Source organism: Neovison vison, chromosome 14, assembly GCF_020171115.1.
Source record: "Neovison vison isolate M4711 chromosome 14, ASM_NN_V1, whole genome shotgun sequence".
NCBI lineage: Eukaryota > Metazoa > Chordata > Mammalia > Carnivora > Mustelidae > Neogale > Neogale vison.
The window spans coordinates 31,358,491-31,373,538 of record NC_058104.1 but is presented as its reverse complement, the minus strand read 5'-3'; the positions used below and the strand labels follow the sequence as shown (position 1 = coordinate 31,373,538).

Here is a 15,048-nt window from a genome sequence, read left to right as displayed (position 1 = left end):
CTTGAGCTCCACAGGCTTCTGAGTGGAAAGGAAGCCCTAGTAGAGATGGAGGTGGATTCAGACTGGCGATGACCACGTAAGATTCAAGCCAACCCTCTCCCCCTGCCCCACACTATTCCATGCTCTCCCTCTGGAAGGTCCTTCCTGTTTCTCACAGGATTCCCCTGACCCCTGTGGATGAAGGAGGGAACAGTCCCTCACCCTCACACGTACGACCACTCTGCCTGGGAACAGATGTTTCCAGAACTAATCTATAACGCTGGACAAATGGGGCCTCCACACATGAGGGTGATGTGAAGGTTGTGCTTCATCCAGCCCAGAGCCCAAAACCTCGTGTCTGCGCAGTGCAGCTGGGCAATGCTTCTGTGTCTGTTCTCTGCGAGATGTCACCTTTCTTCCCCATGGCAGACACCTGCTGCCCAGTTCTGGGCGGTGGCCCAGACAGTCCATGAGATGGACGTCCACACAAAGCGGAGGAATGTGACCATGTCCTCACTCGGGCTTAGCTTTGCTTTGCAAAGCCCTGTGGTACCACCTCTGCATCCTCTCCACCGACGGAAGTGGCTAAACTGTGAATGTGCTTTATGGAACACATCAATTCAGATCATCTCACCGTGTGGTGGAGGAACGCGATGGGGCCGAGGCCCCCAGGTCCCCAGGTCCCCCAGTGTGGAGCTGGAGGAGGAGGAGGAAAGCCTGGTATATTCTTCCCCATGTGGTAGGGCATATGGAGGGGACATGGGCAATGAGGAAACACTCCCACACCTATACCGACCTGCAGAAAGACAAGAAAATATTTTAGTAAAACAGACAAAAGTTGCAACACCAAGAGAAGAAACCAAATAAAGAGCTCTCAGCATGCGACTTCTTCCGGAGAGCGGCATCTGCTGCAAACCTGACCTGCCCCTCCCAGCTGGTGCCAGTACAAAGACAGGGGAGAGGGCAGTGGCTGTCACAGGAATAGGCTGTCACCAAAAATCACTGCCCAGGTCTGCCCACGTTCACCAGCAAGAACTCGTGTCTTAAAGATGAAAAAGGGTCACTGCAAACTAGTACAACAGCACATTCCAGACACGGGGGCATCGGCATCCAGGACAACACTTCGTCTTTCCTCCTCGGTCCCCGGAGAAGATTCTGGTTAGGTCAGAAGAGAGGGAATGGGACGACACTGAATGCCCTTTCTCCACAAAGTTTCTGAGCCACTCGAGGGGAATCGTTCGCTTGAGAGTCCCCAACTCTCCCCACGCTGCCTCGCCTCCTGACAAAGGGTTCTCTACTCTCTACAGTTTCTGGCCATGGACAAAGACCCTTGAGGAATTAGGGGCTTGTGGTCTGACAGAACCCTGGAAAAGCGTCTTCCGAGGAACATGATACCAATAAGCCTTCTTTACACTCAGCAGCTGTGTCTGTCTTAAAACACAGTCATTTGGAAATTTCAACTGACTGAGTTCCAGAGTCATTTTGTCCAATGGGAAATGAAGATGGGAGGGCCAAATAAGAGAATTCACAGAAATGTATATGCTTCCCGATGGAAAACTCCACACGTATGATGAGAACAGAAACCACCTCTTAGGAAAGTAAGGAGCAAAGAACCTGCTCCTGGAAGCCCAGCTCAAGGGCTGGGAGGCAGTGGTCAATGCAGGTCATCACTGACGTCCCCCATTAGAACGTGTGAGCGGGTTGCGATTCCGACAGTGCGCCTGAGAGCTTTGATACTTCAAATTACTTGTAGAAAGGGTGTGAGTAGGTGGGTTCTGCACAGCAGGTTTTCCAGCAGAGGTAAAACAGGGATAACTCGTGAAACTTACCCTGAGAATGTTCTAGACTGCAAAGGAGACAGTATTAAATTCAAAGAGAGTTTTCCCCAGGCTCCGTTTGTGAGGATTTCCGGACCCATCGAGCCCCGGCATGAGCACAACACAGTTGCACTGAACGTAACCTAAAAGGAGTCAGGCCAGCCAGAGGACTTCACTGGGGATGGAGCGGTCCACCTCCCCCAGTTACTTCCCCGGGGTGCACTGTGGGCAGGCAGGGGTGCACACACACACACACACGCATGGTCCCCAACACTAAGTTGCAAGACGGTAGCACCCGTGCCAGAACGGCTACCCGTACCCTGCATCTCACCTACAGCCTGGGGTGAACAGAGGCCGTGGGGAAATCTACCATCACCACATGTGAATATAGGTCTGCACCTCGACACAGACAAGGAGTCTGCCGCCAAGGATAATCCACAAAGGAAAAAACTCCATTCTGGACAGGCCGGGATCGATGTCCAGGACCACACTTCCCCATCATGGCAAGCACAGCATCTCCTTCTGTACATTGAGAACACGCTCCTTAGCTCAGGCGCAGAGCAAATGCGTAGTCCTTGGTGCTGAGAACGACGGACGGGCCGATTCACCAACCCCAAATGCAAACCAGTGTGTCTGGAGAGCACATGTGACGCTCCCAGGATGGGTCGGGAGAGACACTATGAGCTGGCACAGCCACCAGATCCCAACTGAACCCGCTCACGGGAGCACAACTGAAACCCGTGTGAGGGGTGGGCCCTGAGGGGGGTCACCGGGATTCCCTCTTCAGGGCTGATGCACCAGGGGGCGTTTTCTATGACACACATGCACCTGGCGGCGGGCACCATCATCTCACCAAGGGGTCAGCTGGAGGGATTCCAGCTCACGTCTTTGTGCGCACAATTGGAAAGCAGAGGAGGTCTCACAACTCACCTTCTCCACCAACACTCAGGCTGCCCAAAGCACGTGGCACAAGTAGGAGGACGTCCTGACTTTTCCCATTTTTCCCTCTGTGAGCACCTCTGCAGACCTCCTCCCGGGTTAGTCTGGGACCCAAAAACAAAAAATGCTCCTTCTCCAGCAGGAAGGAAAACCACAAACCCAGCCGGACTACCTGAATTCACTGTGGAGTGAGACGTCATCCTCCTCGAGTTATATACACAGATGCGCGCGCGGGTACACACACGCACACACACTCACGCACACACACACACACACACACACGAGGTGAGCATCCTACCACCACATGTCTCTAAGCATCTGTAGCTTTGGGAGGAAGCGCGAAATGGAGGATCTCTAACAGAGCAGCCCGGAGGCTCCTGGGTGAGCGGCGTGCACTCTGAAAGGGATGATCGCAGATCACACGCAACACCACAAGGCCAGGACAGGGTGCTGTCCACACTGCAAAACATTTCAGAAACGGACACAACTCAGAACGCCCACACCACTTACCGTAGGCATCTCGGGGCCCTTTTGAGGGCCGGTGCGGCTGTTCATCCCGGGAACCGGTCTAGGTGCTGGATCAGACAAAGGACAGGTTTATTGTGGTTTGCATGCCCTCCATGCCTTCCTCTCCCATCTTGCACTCTTTCCCACACTCGCATCCCTTATCAGAGGGTTTCCCACGTGACTCAAGTGACTCCTTTGCTAGGAGAGACACCAGTCCCCTGACTCTTGCGGGAGACAATCCAGGACCCCCGTTCCAGTGTTTCCAGAAGTAATGCATCCCGTTTGGACAGGTCAGGGTACAACTGGCTGGAAATCAACACTAAAATTGGGGTGCTCAACACACATCAGGCAAATCACTTTTTCTTCATAGATTAAACATCTAAGTGAGAATAGCCTTGGGTGGGTGACAGCCACAAACCCCCAACATGAACGGCCCACGTTCTCTTCTCAGGCCACAAAGGACGGTTCGTTTGTCCAGCCTGCGGATGAGACTAGCATGCGTCACTGACCAACAAGTAAACATTTCAGAGAAGAAACAGACTCGGACGGTTTATAGTCACGAACAAGAAAACACAGGCAGATGGAGCAATAAAGCTATGGCATGACACCGACAGCATGAGAGGAATAAAATACCTCATTGATGAATATGGTCCCATAGATTACCAATAAAACAAAAATATAGGACCTTCCATAACAGGCAAATAAATGCCCTTTTTGACAAATAGTCTTTTCTCCCCCCAAGGTTTGACTCCTGAGTCAAGGTGGGAAGGGAGCTCGGCTCCCACCTTCTCGGGCGCAGCTCTTCAGTAGGGAGTGGCCGGGGAGAAGGTGTGGAGGGACGTGAGCTCCACCTGTCACAAGGGCAAGTGTCCAGGAATGGGAAAGGCACCGTGTGGTTTCACAGCAGAAATCAGGCTGCTGCATTTCACATCGTGCTCCCTACCTTGCCACAGAGGCTTCTGGAACTCAGGCCTTCCCGGCATCGGTCCACGACGCGTGGGTCCCACAGGCAGCATCTCCCCATCTATCATGCGCAGTCTTGAACACAGAAAAAGAATGGACATTTTTTAAGAATTAAAACACCACGTCCTCTCCTAGGCACTAAACAGCATAGCCGTCACCCCCCCAAACACCGTAAAAACGCACGGCAAACTCTCTCACCTGTGTTTCAGGTAGGCGTTCTCCCTGCTCTGCTGCACTATCCTCCTCTCCCAATCCCGAGCCCTCATCTGTGGGAGAAAAAACACACCCATCATCGGTTGTGCCAGACTGTGCCCCAAGAGAAGACGAGGAAAAGGAAAACACTTACCCAGTTAGCCACAGCATTCCTCTCCTGGACTGCGATCTGAAAAAAGCCAGCACACCAAGAGCCCATGTTCAGGGCTCTAAAGGCCACTACCGTCACCTGCAGGGGGCGCCAAGGGGTCAGTGTGTTGGGCACAACTCAGGTTACCTGGCTTTGGAAGGTCAACTCCGCCTCTGGCAGCTGGTGCTCCATGTCTTCCACTTGTTGTCTGAGGGACAAGTGTTTTCATCAGACAAAACCCAACATGGGGTGTGATTTTCCTCATCTGCCCAAGTGACCAACCTCCTCTATCAGTCCCCTCATACAACATATCCCAAAACAGGACCACTTTCACCTGATTATAACTGGACAGTAGGATCAAAGCTATTGTTACAGCCTTCCTTAATCGTTTTGCTTCACTGCAGGTTCAGAATTGAATAATTTCCTTACCCATTTTCAATCCTTCCCTCAGTTATCACATGACAAGTGTCTTTTGTCACGAAGCTCTATTCTCCTTGAACTTCTATCCTCGCCATGGTTCCCAGGGTTGCAAAGACCATCACCATCAGATGGCACTACAACGTTTATACGTAAGATTCATCTTAGGACAAACTGCTCTCCTCAAGATTGGACAACTGACACCAAGGACACTGGTGTGGAGCCCGTTTCCACAGGGTCACGCCAGCGCTGGGGATCAGGACATGTTTAGTAATGTAATTGTTTTGTACCTTATCTTTCTGTGGCTGTTAATTCTCTCTGGATATATCCTCTGAATTTTTGTGTATATCACCTGAGTCCTAATAATGTACAAAGATGAAAATCCAAAGGGAACAGGGATTTCAGGAGCCTGTAGTAGGTAGTGTCTGGACTTACCTATACTTCTCCATTTCATCTTCAGTCACCTTCAGCTTTTCTTTGGCAGCTGACAGCTTATTCCTGGTTGCATTCAATTCATTAATGGTCTCTTCTAACTTCCTAAGATGGGAAAGGTATGTACATTGTCCAGGAGTCAAGGTCCTGAATTTCTGCCATTTATCCTCCCAAGCACACTTGATGGCCTAGGTTGGAACGTCCCCACTAAAAGCACAGACTGAAAACACAACAGGAGATGAATGAAGGCCCCATTTAGGATTCAAGAACAATCAAACTCTGACTGCTGCCAAGTCCCTCCAATCGGAACTGTCTTTATACTTCCCTACTTCAATTCATTCACCATGTCACCAAATAACATTGCACTCTGTGCCCTCTCAGGGTTGGTCTTTGGGTTGAGACGGTGAAGGCTCATTTCAATTCAAAGTGAAAAGCCAAGCCTGACCAGCCACACCCATTAGGATGAAGCAGTGGCCCATCATTAGTCTCACACCTCCATGGGGAGCCCTGATCCTCAGACCAAGGTTGGGCAACACAGTCAGCTCAAAAGGAACCTTCCGGAATAGGGCTTCACTGGCATGGAAACTCACTCCCACACATCTCTAGGATTGAGATGTACAACCCCTGCCCCCACTTGAAAAACCCTGGTGTAGGAAAAGGCCAACCGTACTGCCAAAAATAGGTCCTTAAATAATCCATGTGAACTGTCACATACTCAGGGTGTTTTGTCCAGGGAACAGACTTCAGATGGAAAACTGTCAACTCCATTTTGTTAACCTTCTCGAATACAAGACCAAGTTCAAGGATGGTGAAGGCAGCAAACGGTGATGTTAGCAAGGTTGGTTTGCTGGGCTGCCTCAGACTCTCGTTCATGGTGTTGATTCAAAGGTTTCAACAGACACGTGTCAAGAATCACGCGCAGAAAAAAGACTTTAGAAACTGAGACAAAACCTCGAGAAAGAGAAGGACATGAGCATCTGCTTCTGACCTCTCCACGATCCTTCAGCAAATGGCTTCTGGAGCGGCAGTCAATGTGTGGCCCAGGGATATGGTGTTGAAGAGAGAAAGGTGGTGAGGACACTAGACCGGCCCCAAGAACTTAGCAATGAACAGAACCCAGGTGCCTGTGAGAGAGAGCGGCCCCTACCCCTGGAGAGGGAAGCGATAACACAAAGATGAGTCTCCAGGGAAGACAGGGAACAGATTTGCTTTTCAACAGGAATGAGTGTCGCTCTCACCATCAAGAACGACCCGGGGGCACACAGGGTGGCAAGCTTCTTTATTGCGCTCTCCTGCGCCGCGATCTGGGGGCAGCCCTGTCCCTGGGACGCCCCGCTGGAAGCAGCCCCGTCCGGGGCCCCGGGGGTCTCCGCCAGGCGCACCACGCCACAGCGCCGGGAACCCGTGCTGGTCCACCGCTCCCGGGGCCCCGCAGCTCCTCCCCTACACGGAAGTTCATGCACATATATACGGTTTGTAATAGCCAATGAGCAGCCCTATCATGCAGCGCGCGCATGATCATTCCCTTCCACCACCTAAGGGTCCCGCAGTGTTCATTCACCTCTTACATAAGCTGTCAGCCAATCACATCTTGTTCCTCAAAAGCGCATGCGCCATTTTGCTCTTAATCTGCCAGCGTGGCTCCCGACAGCTCCCCCTTTTTTATTTTATTTATATGTGATGGCTGAGACCGTGCCTGTCTTAGGTTGCCGATCCTCACTACCCATGCTTACCCGTCATCGGGTACTCCTCCTGGTCGAGGGGCCCCTGTCTTAGGTTGCTATGGTGTGGGATCAGTCTTACCCGTCTTTGACTACCGGTCTAGCATGCCTAGCCATACTTGGGGGGAGGTACCAGCCTCGAGAGCCATCATGGCCTGGGCCATGAGTTGTTGCTGTCGACGTTGTCGACGACCGAGGCTACAAAACCAGCGTATCATAAATACATTGGCTATCACTAGCAGGATGGCCAAGGCTCCCAGGCCGGCCCATTGTTTGAGGAACGAGACTGATTGCTGCAGCATGTTAAGCCAATCTTGGACTGAGGCAATGGGCCCCTTAGTGGCATTTAGGGTGACAATTTGGGCTCTCAACTGTCGGGTTAAATTCTGGAACTTGAGATTCCAGGTACCATAAGTTACTGGGGTAACACAGAGTCCTGGCATGTTCCTTATGCATCCAATAGCCAATAATGACCCCAGGATATCAACCTGTTCTTGTACTAGATCTACTCTCTGATTTACAATGAGAATCCCTGCATGTAAATGTCCATTGATTTGGTCTTGTGTTGCGAGAGCCTCGGCCACCAGTCCTGTGACGTTGTTGAGAGTTGCAGCAGTTTGTACTGATGTTGTTAGCGCCATTGCTGCGGCGGCCGTAGACGCTGCAATGGCTGCAATTACGGCTGCGGTGATCCCAAAGTCTCGTTTGTGGCGAAGCAACACCGGCAAATTGTTCGAGTCCACTTGTAGAATATCTGATTCATTTGTCAGGGGCAGTGGGAACGGCCACGCTTTCACGAGAGCCCACAGCTGAACTGGCTCCGCCGTTGTCTTGGTGTTGGGATGTAGATTTATCATCATCGTCATCCACAGGGTCCACAGGCTCCATGACCACCATCCTCGTGAGCCTCTCTGGCACCCAGATTGGAGTTGGTGCATCCTGAGGAAAAACACAGAGAGATCCTCGGTGCCATCGGAGCACCGGGTCCGGGCCTCTCCAGAGGCCTGTAAGTATATCTTTCCATTTGACCATCATTTGCATCTTTTTTTGCTGGCCCCAATGTCGCTCTGCAGCGGAAAGGCCATCTTTGTCCAGGGTTAGAAAATTTAAAATGAAGGTTACTAGGTTAGTGAGATCCTTAGGTGTGTTGTAGTCCTCCCCTATTCCCCCTTTTTTAATTTTATGTAGGGTTGTTTTAAATGTTAGGTGGGCTCTCTCCACCACTCCTTGACCTTGTGGATTATATGGTATTCCAGTGCTATGTTGAATATTGTAGCATGCTAAAAAACTCTTAAGAGTTTTGGAGGTGTAAGCAGGTGCGTTATCTGTTTTTAGGTTTTTAGGTACTCCCCAGCATGCAAAACTGTGCAAGCAATGGGTCATCACATTCTTTGCATTTTCACCCCTTAGGGGGGTTGCACTGATTATTCCAGAGCAGGTGTCAACACTTAAGTGTAAATATTGTTGCTGACCAAAGGATGGTATGTGAGTTACATCCATCTGCCAAAGATGATTAGGCAACAAGCCTTTTGGGTTTACTCCTAAGGAGGGTGTAGGAAGGTGCACAGTGCAATTACCACATCCTTTCACTATATCACGTGCATCTGCTCTTGAAATATTAAATCGTGTTTTTAGGGTTAGGGAGTTCACATGCCATTTTTTATGATATTCTCTAGCCTCTTCTATTGTCCCACAGAAATCAAATTTTGCATTAGCATCGGCTATTTTATTTCCTTCTGCCATAGACCCTGGCATTTCTGAATGAGCTCTAATATGTCCAATGTAGAAGGGTGCATGCCTAGCCAACACTGCCTCCTGTAAACTTGTCATCAAAGAAGAGATAGGTGATTGATTGGTGGAGATAATGGCTGTTTCTATCAGCCGAGTGGCGGCAACTGCATATTTACTGTCTGAGATTATATTGATGGGTTGATCACCAAATCTTTGTAAGACTATGATGACCATTAGCAATTCAGTTCGTTGGGCTGAGTTTGCAGGCACCACCACAGATGTAACTTGTCCATTAATGACGTAAGCACCCGTTCCTTGCTTACTGCCGTCAGTGAATATTGTGGTGGCACCAGCTAAGGGTTCTAGCCTGCATGTCTTTGGCCAAATGAGTTGGGTATCCTTACAGAAATCAATTAATGGGTGTGATGGGTAATGGTTATCAAATATGACAGGATAGGAGGTTGTTACAATGGCCCAATCATCAACAGTGTTTGTAAGAATGTCTAGCTGGTTCTTGTCATAAGGGACTACACATATGTCAGGCAGCCTTCCGAGAATTCGTATGCTTGCCTTAAGGACTTTGTTAGCTACAGTAGCCACCGCAGTGGTGTAAGGGGTAATGACCCGGGTAAGGTTATGTGGTAAATAAATCCACTGTAGGGGTCCTCCTTGCCATAGCACTCCCGTAGGCGATCCCAAGGATGGGATGACTATGGCATATACAGGTTTTTCTAGGTCACATCTGTCTGCTGTCGTTAGGGCTAACCTATTTTCAACTAACTGTAAAGCTTTGATGGCATTCGGGGTGAGTGCTCTTGGAGAATCCAATTTAGGGTCCCCAGGCAGGATTTCAAATAATGGCTTCAATTCTGATGTAGTTATTTTTAAGTATGGTCGTATCCAGTTAATATCTCCTAGAAGTTTTTGAAAATCATTTAATGTTTTGAGCTGGTCTTTACGGATATGCATTCTCTGTGGTGTTACTATAGAATTGGAGACTTGTAAGCCTAGGTATTCCTTTAAATTTCCCATTTGAATTTTTTCTGGGGAGATTGTTTACCCCCATATAGCCAATTGTTGCTGTAAATAGGTCAGCGCAGCTGGGAGAGTCTGCGCATCATTGCCACAAATAAGAATATCATCCATATAGTGATAACAGTAAACATTTGGGAACGCATTTCGGAATGGCTTTAGAGCCCTGCTGACATATATCTGACACATGGTCGGACTATTGGCCATACCTTGAGGGAGCACTGTCCACTCATATCTGCGATCAGGCTCAGTATGATTGATGGCCGGCAAGGTAAAAGCAAATCTTTTTGTGTCATCTTGATGTAGGGGTATGGAAAAGAAACAATCCTTAATATCAATTACTATAGAAGGCCAATCTTTAGGCAAGGCAGTGACAACTGGGAGACCTAGTTGGATGGGTCCCATTATTTGCATCTGGCTATTTATTCGTCTTAAATCATGTAATAATCTCCATTTTCCTGATTTTTTCTTTATAACAAATATGGGGGTATTCCAGGGAGATATTGATTCACGTAAGTGCCCAGCTTTAAGCTGTTCCTCAACCAAATGTTCTGCAGCTGTTAATTTTTCTCTTGTCAATGGCCACTGAGGCACCCATCGCGGTGTGTCATCCTTCCATTCAATCTTTATTGCCTCAGTGGCCACTGGGAAAAACCCTGGCCTCCCATGGGTGTTGGTTCAGGAGTCCCTTGCCCTTTTGGGCCCAGGCCGTGACCAGGTTTATAGCCCATGGCTTTCATCATATTTCTAGCATTGTCACTATAAATTCTTTCTGTGGTTAATACAACATCCATTTGTCCAAGTACATCTCGTCCCCAGAGGGTTATTGGGAGAGAACATACATAGGGCTGAAAAACTCCCTTATGGCCTTCCTCATCCTCCCAATCTAGTGAGGAGGCACTGATATCTGGGCTGGTAGCTACTCCTAACCCTCTCAGAGTTTGGTTGGCCTTAACGAGTGCCCATTGTTTTGGCCAATCTGCTAGATTTATTATACTCTTATCTGCTCCTGTATCCAATAGTCCCCAGAATTGTTTTCCTCTTATTTTTAGAAATGTCATAGGCCTATCTTTCATGTCCATTGTTAAACAGGCTAGAGAAGTCCCTGTTGATCCGAACCCTCCACTCCTTTGCCTGCCTGTAGATTCATAATTGTCATGTTTACTAGGCAGTATCAAAAGTTGAGCAATTCTATCCCCTGGATTGATAACTGAGATGCCCTTTGGGGATGACACTAGGATTTTTACCTCCCCTGTAAAATCTGGATCGATCACCCCAGGGTGGACAATAAGGCCTCGCAGGGTGGAAGAGCTTCTGCCTAGAAGTAGTCCTACTGTGCCCTCCGGTGGGCCCCCGTGAAAGTCGGAGGGCAGTGCCTGCACTCCCATTTCTGGGGTTAAGACCAATCTGGTGGCGGCACAGATGTCAAGTCCTGCTGAGCCTGAGGTGGCTCTTCTGGGCCTGTCGGTGGGTACAATTGTCTCGGCACTTGTGGCAGCGTCATAACCGCCCCGTACATTTGATTCGGGCCCCGGGGGGACGGGCCCTGCTTCCCGTTTTTTGCATTTCCCCAATTATTTGTGGGAAGGATGTTTCCTTCAATATCAGCCACAGAGCGACATTCGCTAGCCCAGTGATTTCCTTTTCTGCACCTCGGGCAAAGTTGCGGTTTAGGGCCTCCCTGCAATTTAGCCAAGGGTGCTCCTTCTGGCCTTACAAACTTAACTGGCTGCGGCTGTTTCTGTCCCCCCGCTTGGGTCCCTCGTTTTGGGCAATCCCTTTTCAGATGGCCTTCCTGGCCACACAGGAAGCACCCTTTGGGACGAGTCCCCCCAGCGCCTTGTAAGGCCTGTGCGAAGGCGGCGGCCATAACTTGACCTTGGACCATTGGTCCCGAGATGTCTCTGCAGACTTTAATATACGCTGACAAATCCTTCGCCCTCCAAGGCCTAATGGCTTCCCTGCACCATTTATTAGCATTCTCAAAGGCTAGCTGCTTGACCAATGGCATAGCTGCGTCCGCGTCCCCGAACATTCTGCCTGCTGTTTGCATTAATCTGTCCACAAAGTCTGCATAAGGTTCATTTGGTTCTTGTATCACCTTGGACAGTTGCCCCTGTAAGTCTCCTGCCCCCCGCAGAGTCTTCCAAGCCCTTAAAGCTGCAGTTGCTACCTGCTGATACACTCCAGGTGGATAATTGCTCTGTGCATGGGATCCGAGGTATTGTCCTGTGCCTGTTAACATGTCTATGTTCCATTGAGGATTACCTGCGGCTGTATTTCTCCGCGCTGTGTCCTGACAGTTATCCTGATTTTGGATCTTCCACTCCAAATATTGACCTCCAGTCAAAACCGCTTTAGCTAGGTTGCCCCAGTCCTCAGGAGTGAGGAAAAGGCTCCCTATAGTTTCTACCAGGGACACAGTAAAGGCAGCCTGGGGCCCATAAGACATGACTGCCTCCTTTAATTGCTTTACTAGTTTAAAGTCCAGAGGTTGGTGATATCTCTGTTGATTCTGATCCTCCATAACGGGGAAAAACCCCCTTTCTGGACCAAGAACCTCCCTCCAGTTTTGAGCAATGCAAGTTGGACAATGGCAAGTTCTGGAACAGCTAGATCTATAAGGTGGAGGCCACTCATAAGGTGGAGCGGTTGGGCCGGGATGCGGAAGAGTAGGGTCCACCATCGCTGTAGCTTCCACTTTTAATTTTAACTGTGCCACAGCTTTCTCTTGCAATTTTAACTCCGCCATGGCCTTCCTTAGTGCTTCCTCTTTTTTCTCAAGCTGTTTTTTAAGCTCCTCTAAGGCCTGTAGACCTTGTGATTCCTCCCTTCTATTTTCCTCCCTTTCTTCTATGTCATTTAGCTCACTCTCTGAGAGCCCTTCTGAGCTTTCACTTTCGGAATCGGAGTCTCGTGAGGACCCTTTACGGGACTCCTCCTTCACCTGCTCAAAAACTTCCTCTCCCTGTTGCACTGCTTGCCTTAAGGGCTCTCGTGTAGATTGTAAGCAGACCCTCACCAAAGACCACACGGCAAGAATTCCAGGTGCGATATTTGGACTGCGCCTGAGATCTTCCCCTAAATGCTCCCATTGCGGAATATTCAGCAGCCCCTCCTCTAGGAACCAGGGAGCGACCTCCTCCACCTCTCTTAAAAATGAGCGGGCCGTTTTTGCTTTTAAGGGTGTGCCATTTGCCTTAAGAAGGTCCCTTAACGGCCCCTCCATTCTATACCTAGCCATCTCGTTTCCCATTCCGGAAACCTTTACTCTTCTCGTCCCTAAGGAACTTCCCTGTCACAAGACAGAAATAGGTGCACTCTTACCTTATCGTTGCCTAGCTCCCGTGTGTCCTCCCGCCACGTAAGCGTTCCCGGGTTTCGGCACCACGTGTCGCTCTCACCATCAAGAACGACCCGGGGGCACACAGGGTGGCAAGCTTCTTTATTGCGCTCTCCTGCGCCGCGATCTGGGGGCAGCCCTGTCCCTGGGACGCCCCGCTGGAAGCAGCCCCGTCCGGGGCCCCGGGGGTCTCCGCCAGGCGCACCACGCCACAGCGCCGGGAACCCGTGCTGGTCCACCGCTCCCGGGGCCCCGCAGCTCCTCCCCTACACGGAAGTTCATGCACATATATACGGTTTGTAATAGCCAATGAGCAGCCCTATCATGCAGCGCGCGCATGATCATTCCCTTCCACCACCTAAGGGTCCCGCAGTGTTCATTCACCTCTTACATAAGCTGTCAGCCAATCACATCTTGTTCCTCAAAAGCGCATGCGCCATTTTGCTCTTAATCTGCCAGCGTGGCTCCCGACAAATGAGGGCCTCCAACGTCCTGATCTCCTCCTGAGAAACAAAAGGAAACACTGGACAAGAGAGCAAACTTGTGAGTGCACCTAATTTCGAAAGAGCACATGAGGAAACATGAGAACCAGATGGAGGAGGAGGAAGCCTAGGAGAAAGCCAGCCTGGCAGTGGGAGCCAAACTCCCCAGGACACATCACTGAATTCTGGAACAGGCGAGTGAATCAAAGTAAAAGAGCAAGCAACCTTTTGGGGACAGGTTGGCATGCAACAAGCAAAGTTCCGGTTCAGCCAGCAAAGATGAGACTTAGTAAAACTGCAGGCTTTGGATGGGATCCGGGAGAGTTCCACCTAGAAAAACATGTGGAGGGGCACAAGGGTGGCCTGGTCATTAAGTATCTGCTTAAAAGTATTTGATTCAGGTCATGATCCCAGAGCCCTGGGATCGAGCCCCACATTGGACTCCCTGTTCGGCGGGAAGCCTGCTTCTCCCTCTCCTCCCACTCCCCCTGCTTGTGTTCTCTCTCTCACTGTGTCTCTCTCTGTCAAATAGGTAAATGTACAATCTTTTCTAAAAAAAAAAAAAAAAAAAGAAAAGAAAAAAAGAAAAAAAAGAAAATCACTTGGACAGGAAATACCCTGACCTTCTTAGCGACTGGGCTGCACCGAATGATCTCAGTTGTACACCAGATGAAGGGACCCAGTATTGCTGGAGCCCCAGCCCACGTTCCACAAAGAAACTTTCCTGGTTTCTGCAGGAAGAGAATTCCAGTCTTCTCTCCACATTCTGGAGCCAAGTCTCATGCTGCACAAGAATGGGACCTAATGCAGGAGCGGTAAAAGCACGTGGGGAGAGTGAACCTGAAAGGACAGTGTAGGCCGACCCAGAGGGGATCCAGGCATCCAAGTGATTAATGCTGCTACCTGCCCGCGCAACTCCTTAGAACAGAAAGGAAAATGCAGGTTACACCTATCAAAATAGAAAGGGCAGGCACAATTCTACAAAATGCATTTGGCAAAAGTACTGTACGATCCAATTCCAGAAGTTCCAAATACAGTTATCTAGACTTGACGCCACATAAATTTATACAACGGTACTTATGACAACACAGCAAGAGCTTACTCTTCTGCAGTCCGTTTTTGTTGTTCACTGAACTCCACCATCATATCCACTTTCTTCCTTAGCAGGTTCAATTCCGCTTCTTTAGCTGTTTTCTTAGAACTCAGGGCATTATACCGGTCTTCCAGGAACCTTTCGCTCTCTGTAAAGGATGAGTTTCCTTTTGTGTGTTTGTGCCATGACCTGAGAACTTGGTTTTGATGGGGAAGGAGAAGGGCAAGACCGTGAAGGCAGGAAGGAATT

General features: G+C 49.7%; 2 protein-coding genes across 2 annotated transcripts in view; both read right to left on the bottom strand.

The window, feature by feature from the left end:
• The window catches only part of LOC122895869 (transport and Golgi organization protein 1 homolog), an 82,327-nt gene that overhangs the window by 55,487 nt on the left and 11,792 nt on the right, over positions 1-15,048 (bottom strand). Inside the window, exons 8-14 of the mRNA XM_044233628.1 lie at positions 14,809-14,947; positions 5,401-5,502; positions 4,696-4,756; positions 4,552-4,587; positions 4,404-4,471; positions 4,186-4,280; positions 3,246-3,310 (exon numbers count right to left, since the gene is read on the bottom strand). Of these exons, the coding sequence (XP_044089563.1) occupies positions 3,246-3,310; positions 4,186-4,280; positions 4,404-4,471; positions 4,552-4,587; positions 4,696-4,756; positions 5,401-5,502; positions 14,809-14,947 (566 nt within the window). The remainder of the gene's footprint in view (positions 1-3,245; positions 3,311-4,185; positions 4,281-4,403; positions 4,472-4,551; positions 4,588-4,695; positions 4,757-5,400; positions 5,503-14,808; positions 14,948-15,048) is intronic.
• Positions 7,033-13,327, bottom strand: LOC122895871. Its single transcript, XM_044233638.1, has 2 exons — positions 13,209-13,327; positions 7,033-8,057 (listed from the first exon to the last, which is right to left on the bottom strand). The coding sequence occupies exon 2, from the start codon at positions 8,054-8,056 to the stop codon at positions 7,211-7,213; it is 846 nt and encodes a 281-aa protein (XP_044089573.1). The 5' UTR covers position 8,057; positions 13,209-13,327; the 3' UTR covers positions 7,033-7,210.

Bases quoted from the DNA above. Each gene is read 5' to 3' on its own strand.
- LOC122895871 (XM_044233638.1), bottom strand. From the start codon at position 8,056: ATGCACCAACTCCAATCTGGGTGCCAGAGAGGCTCACGAGGATGGTGG.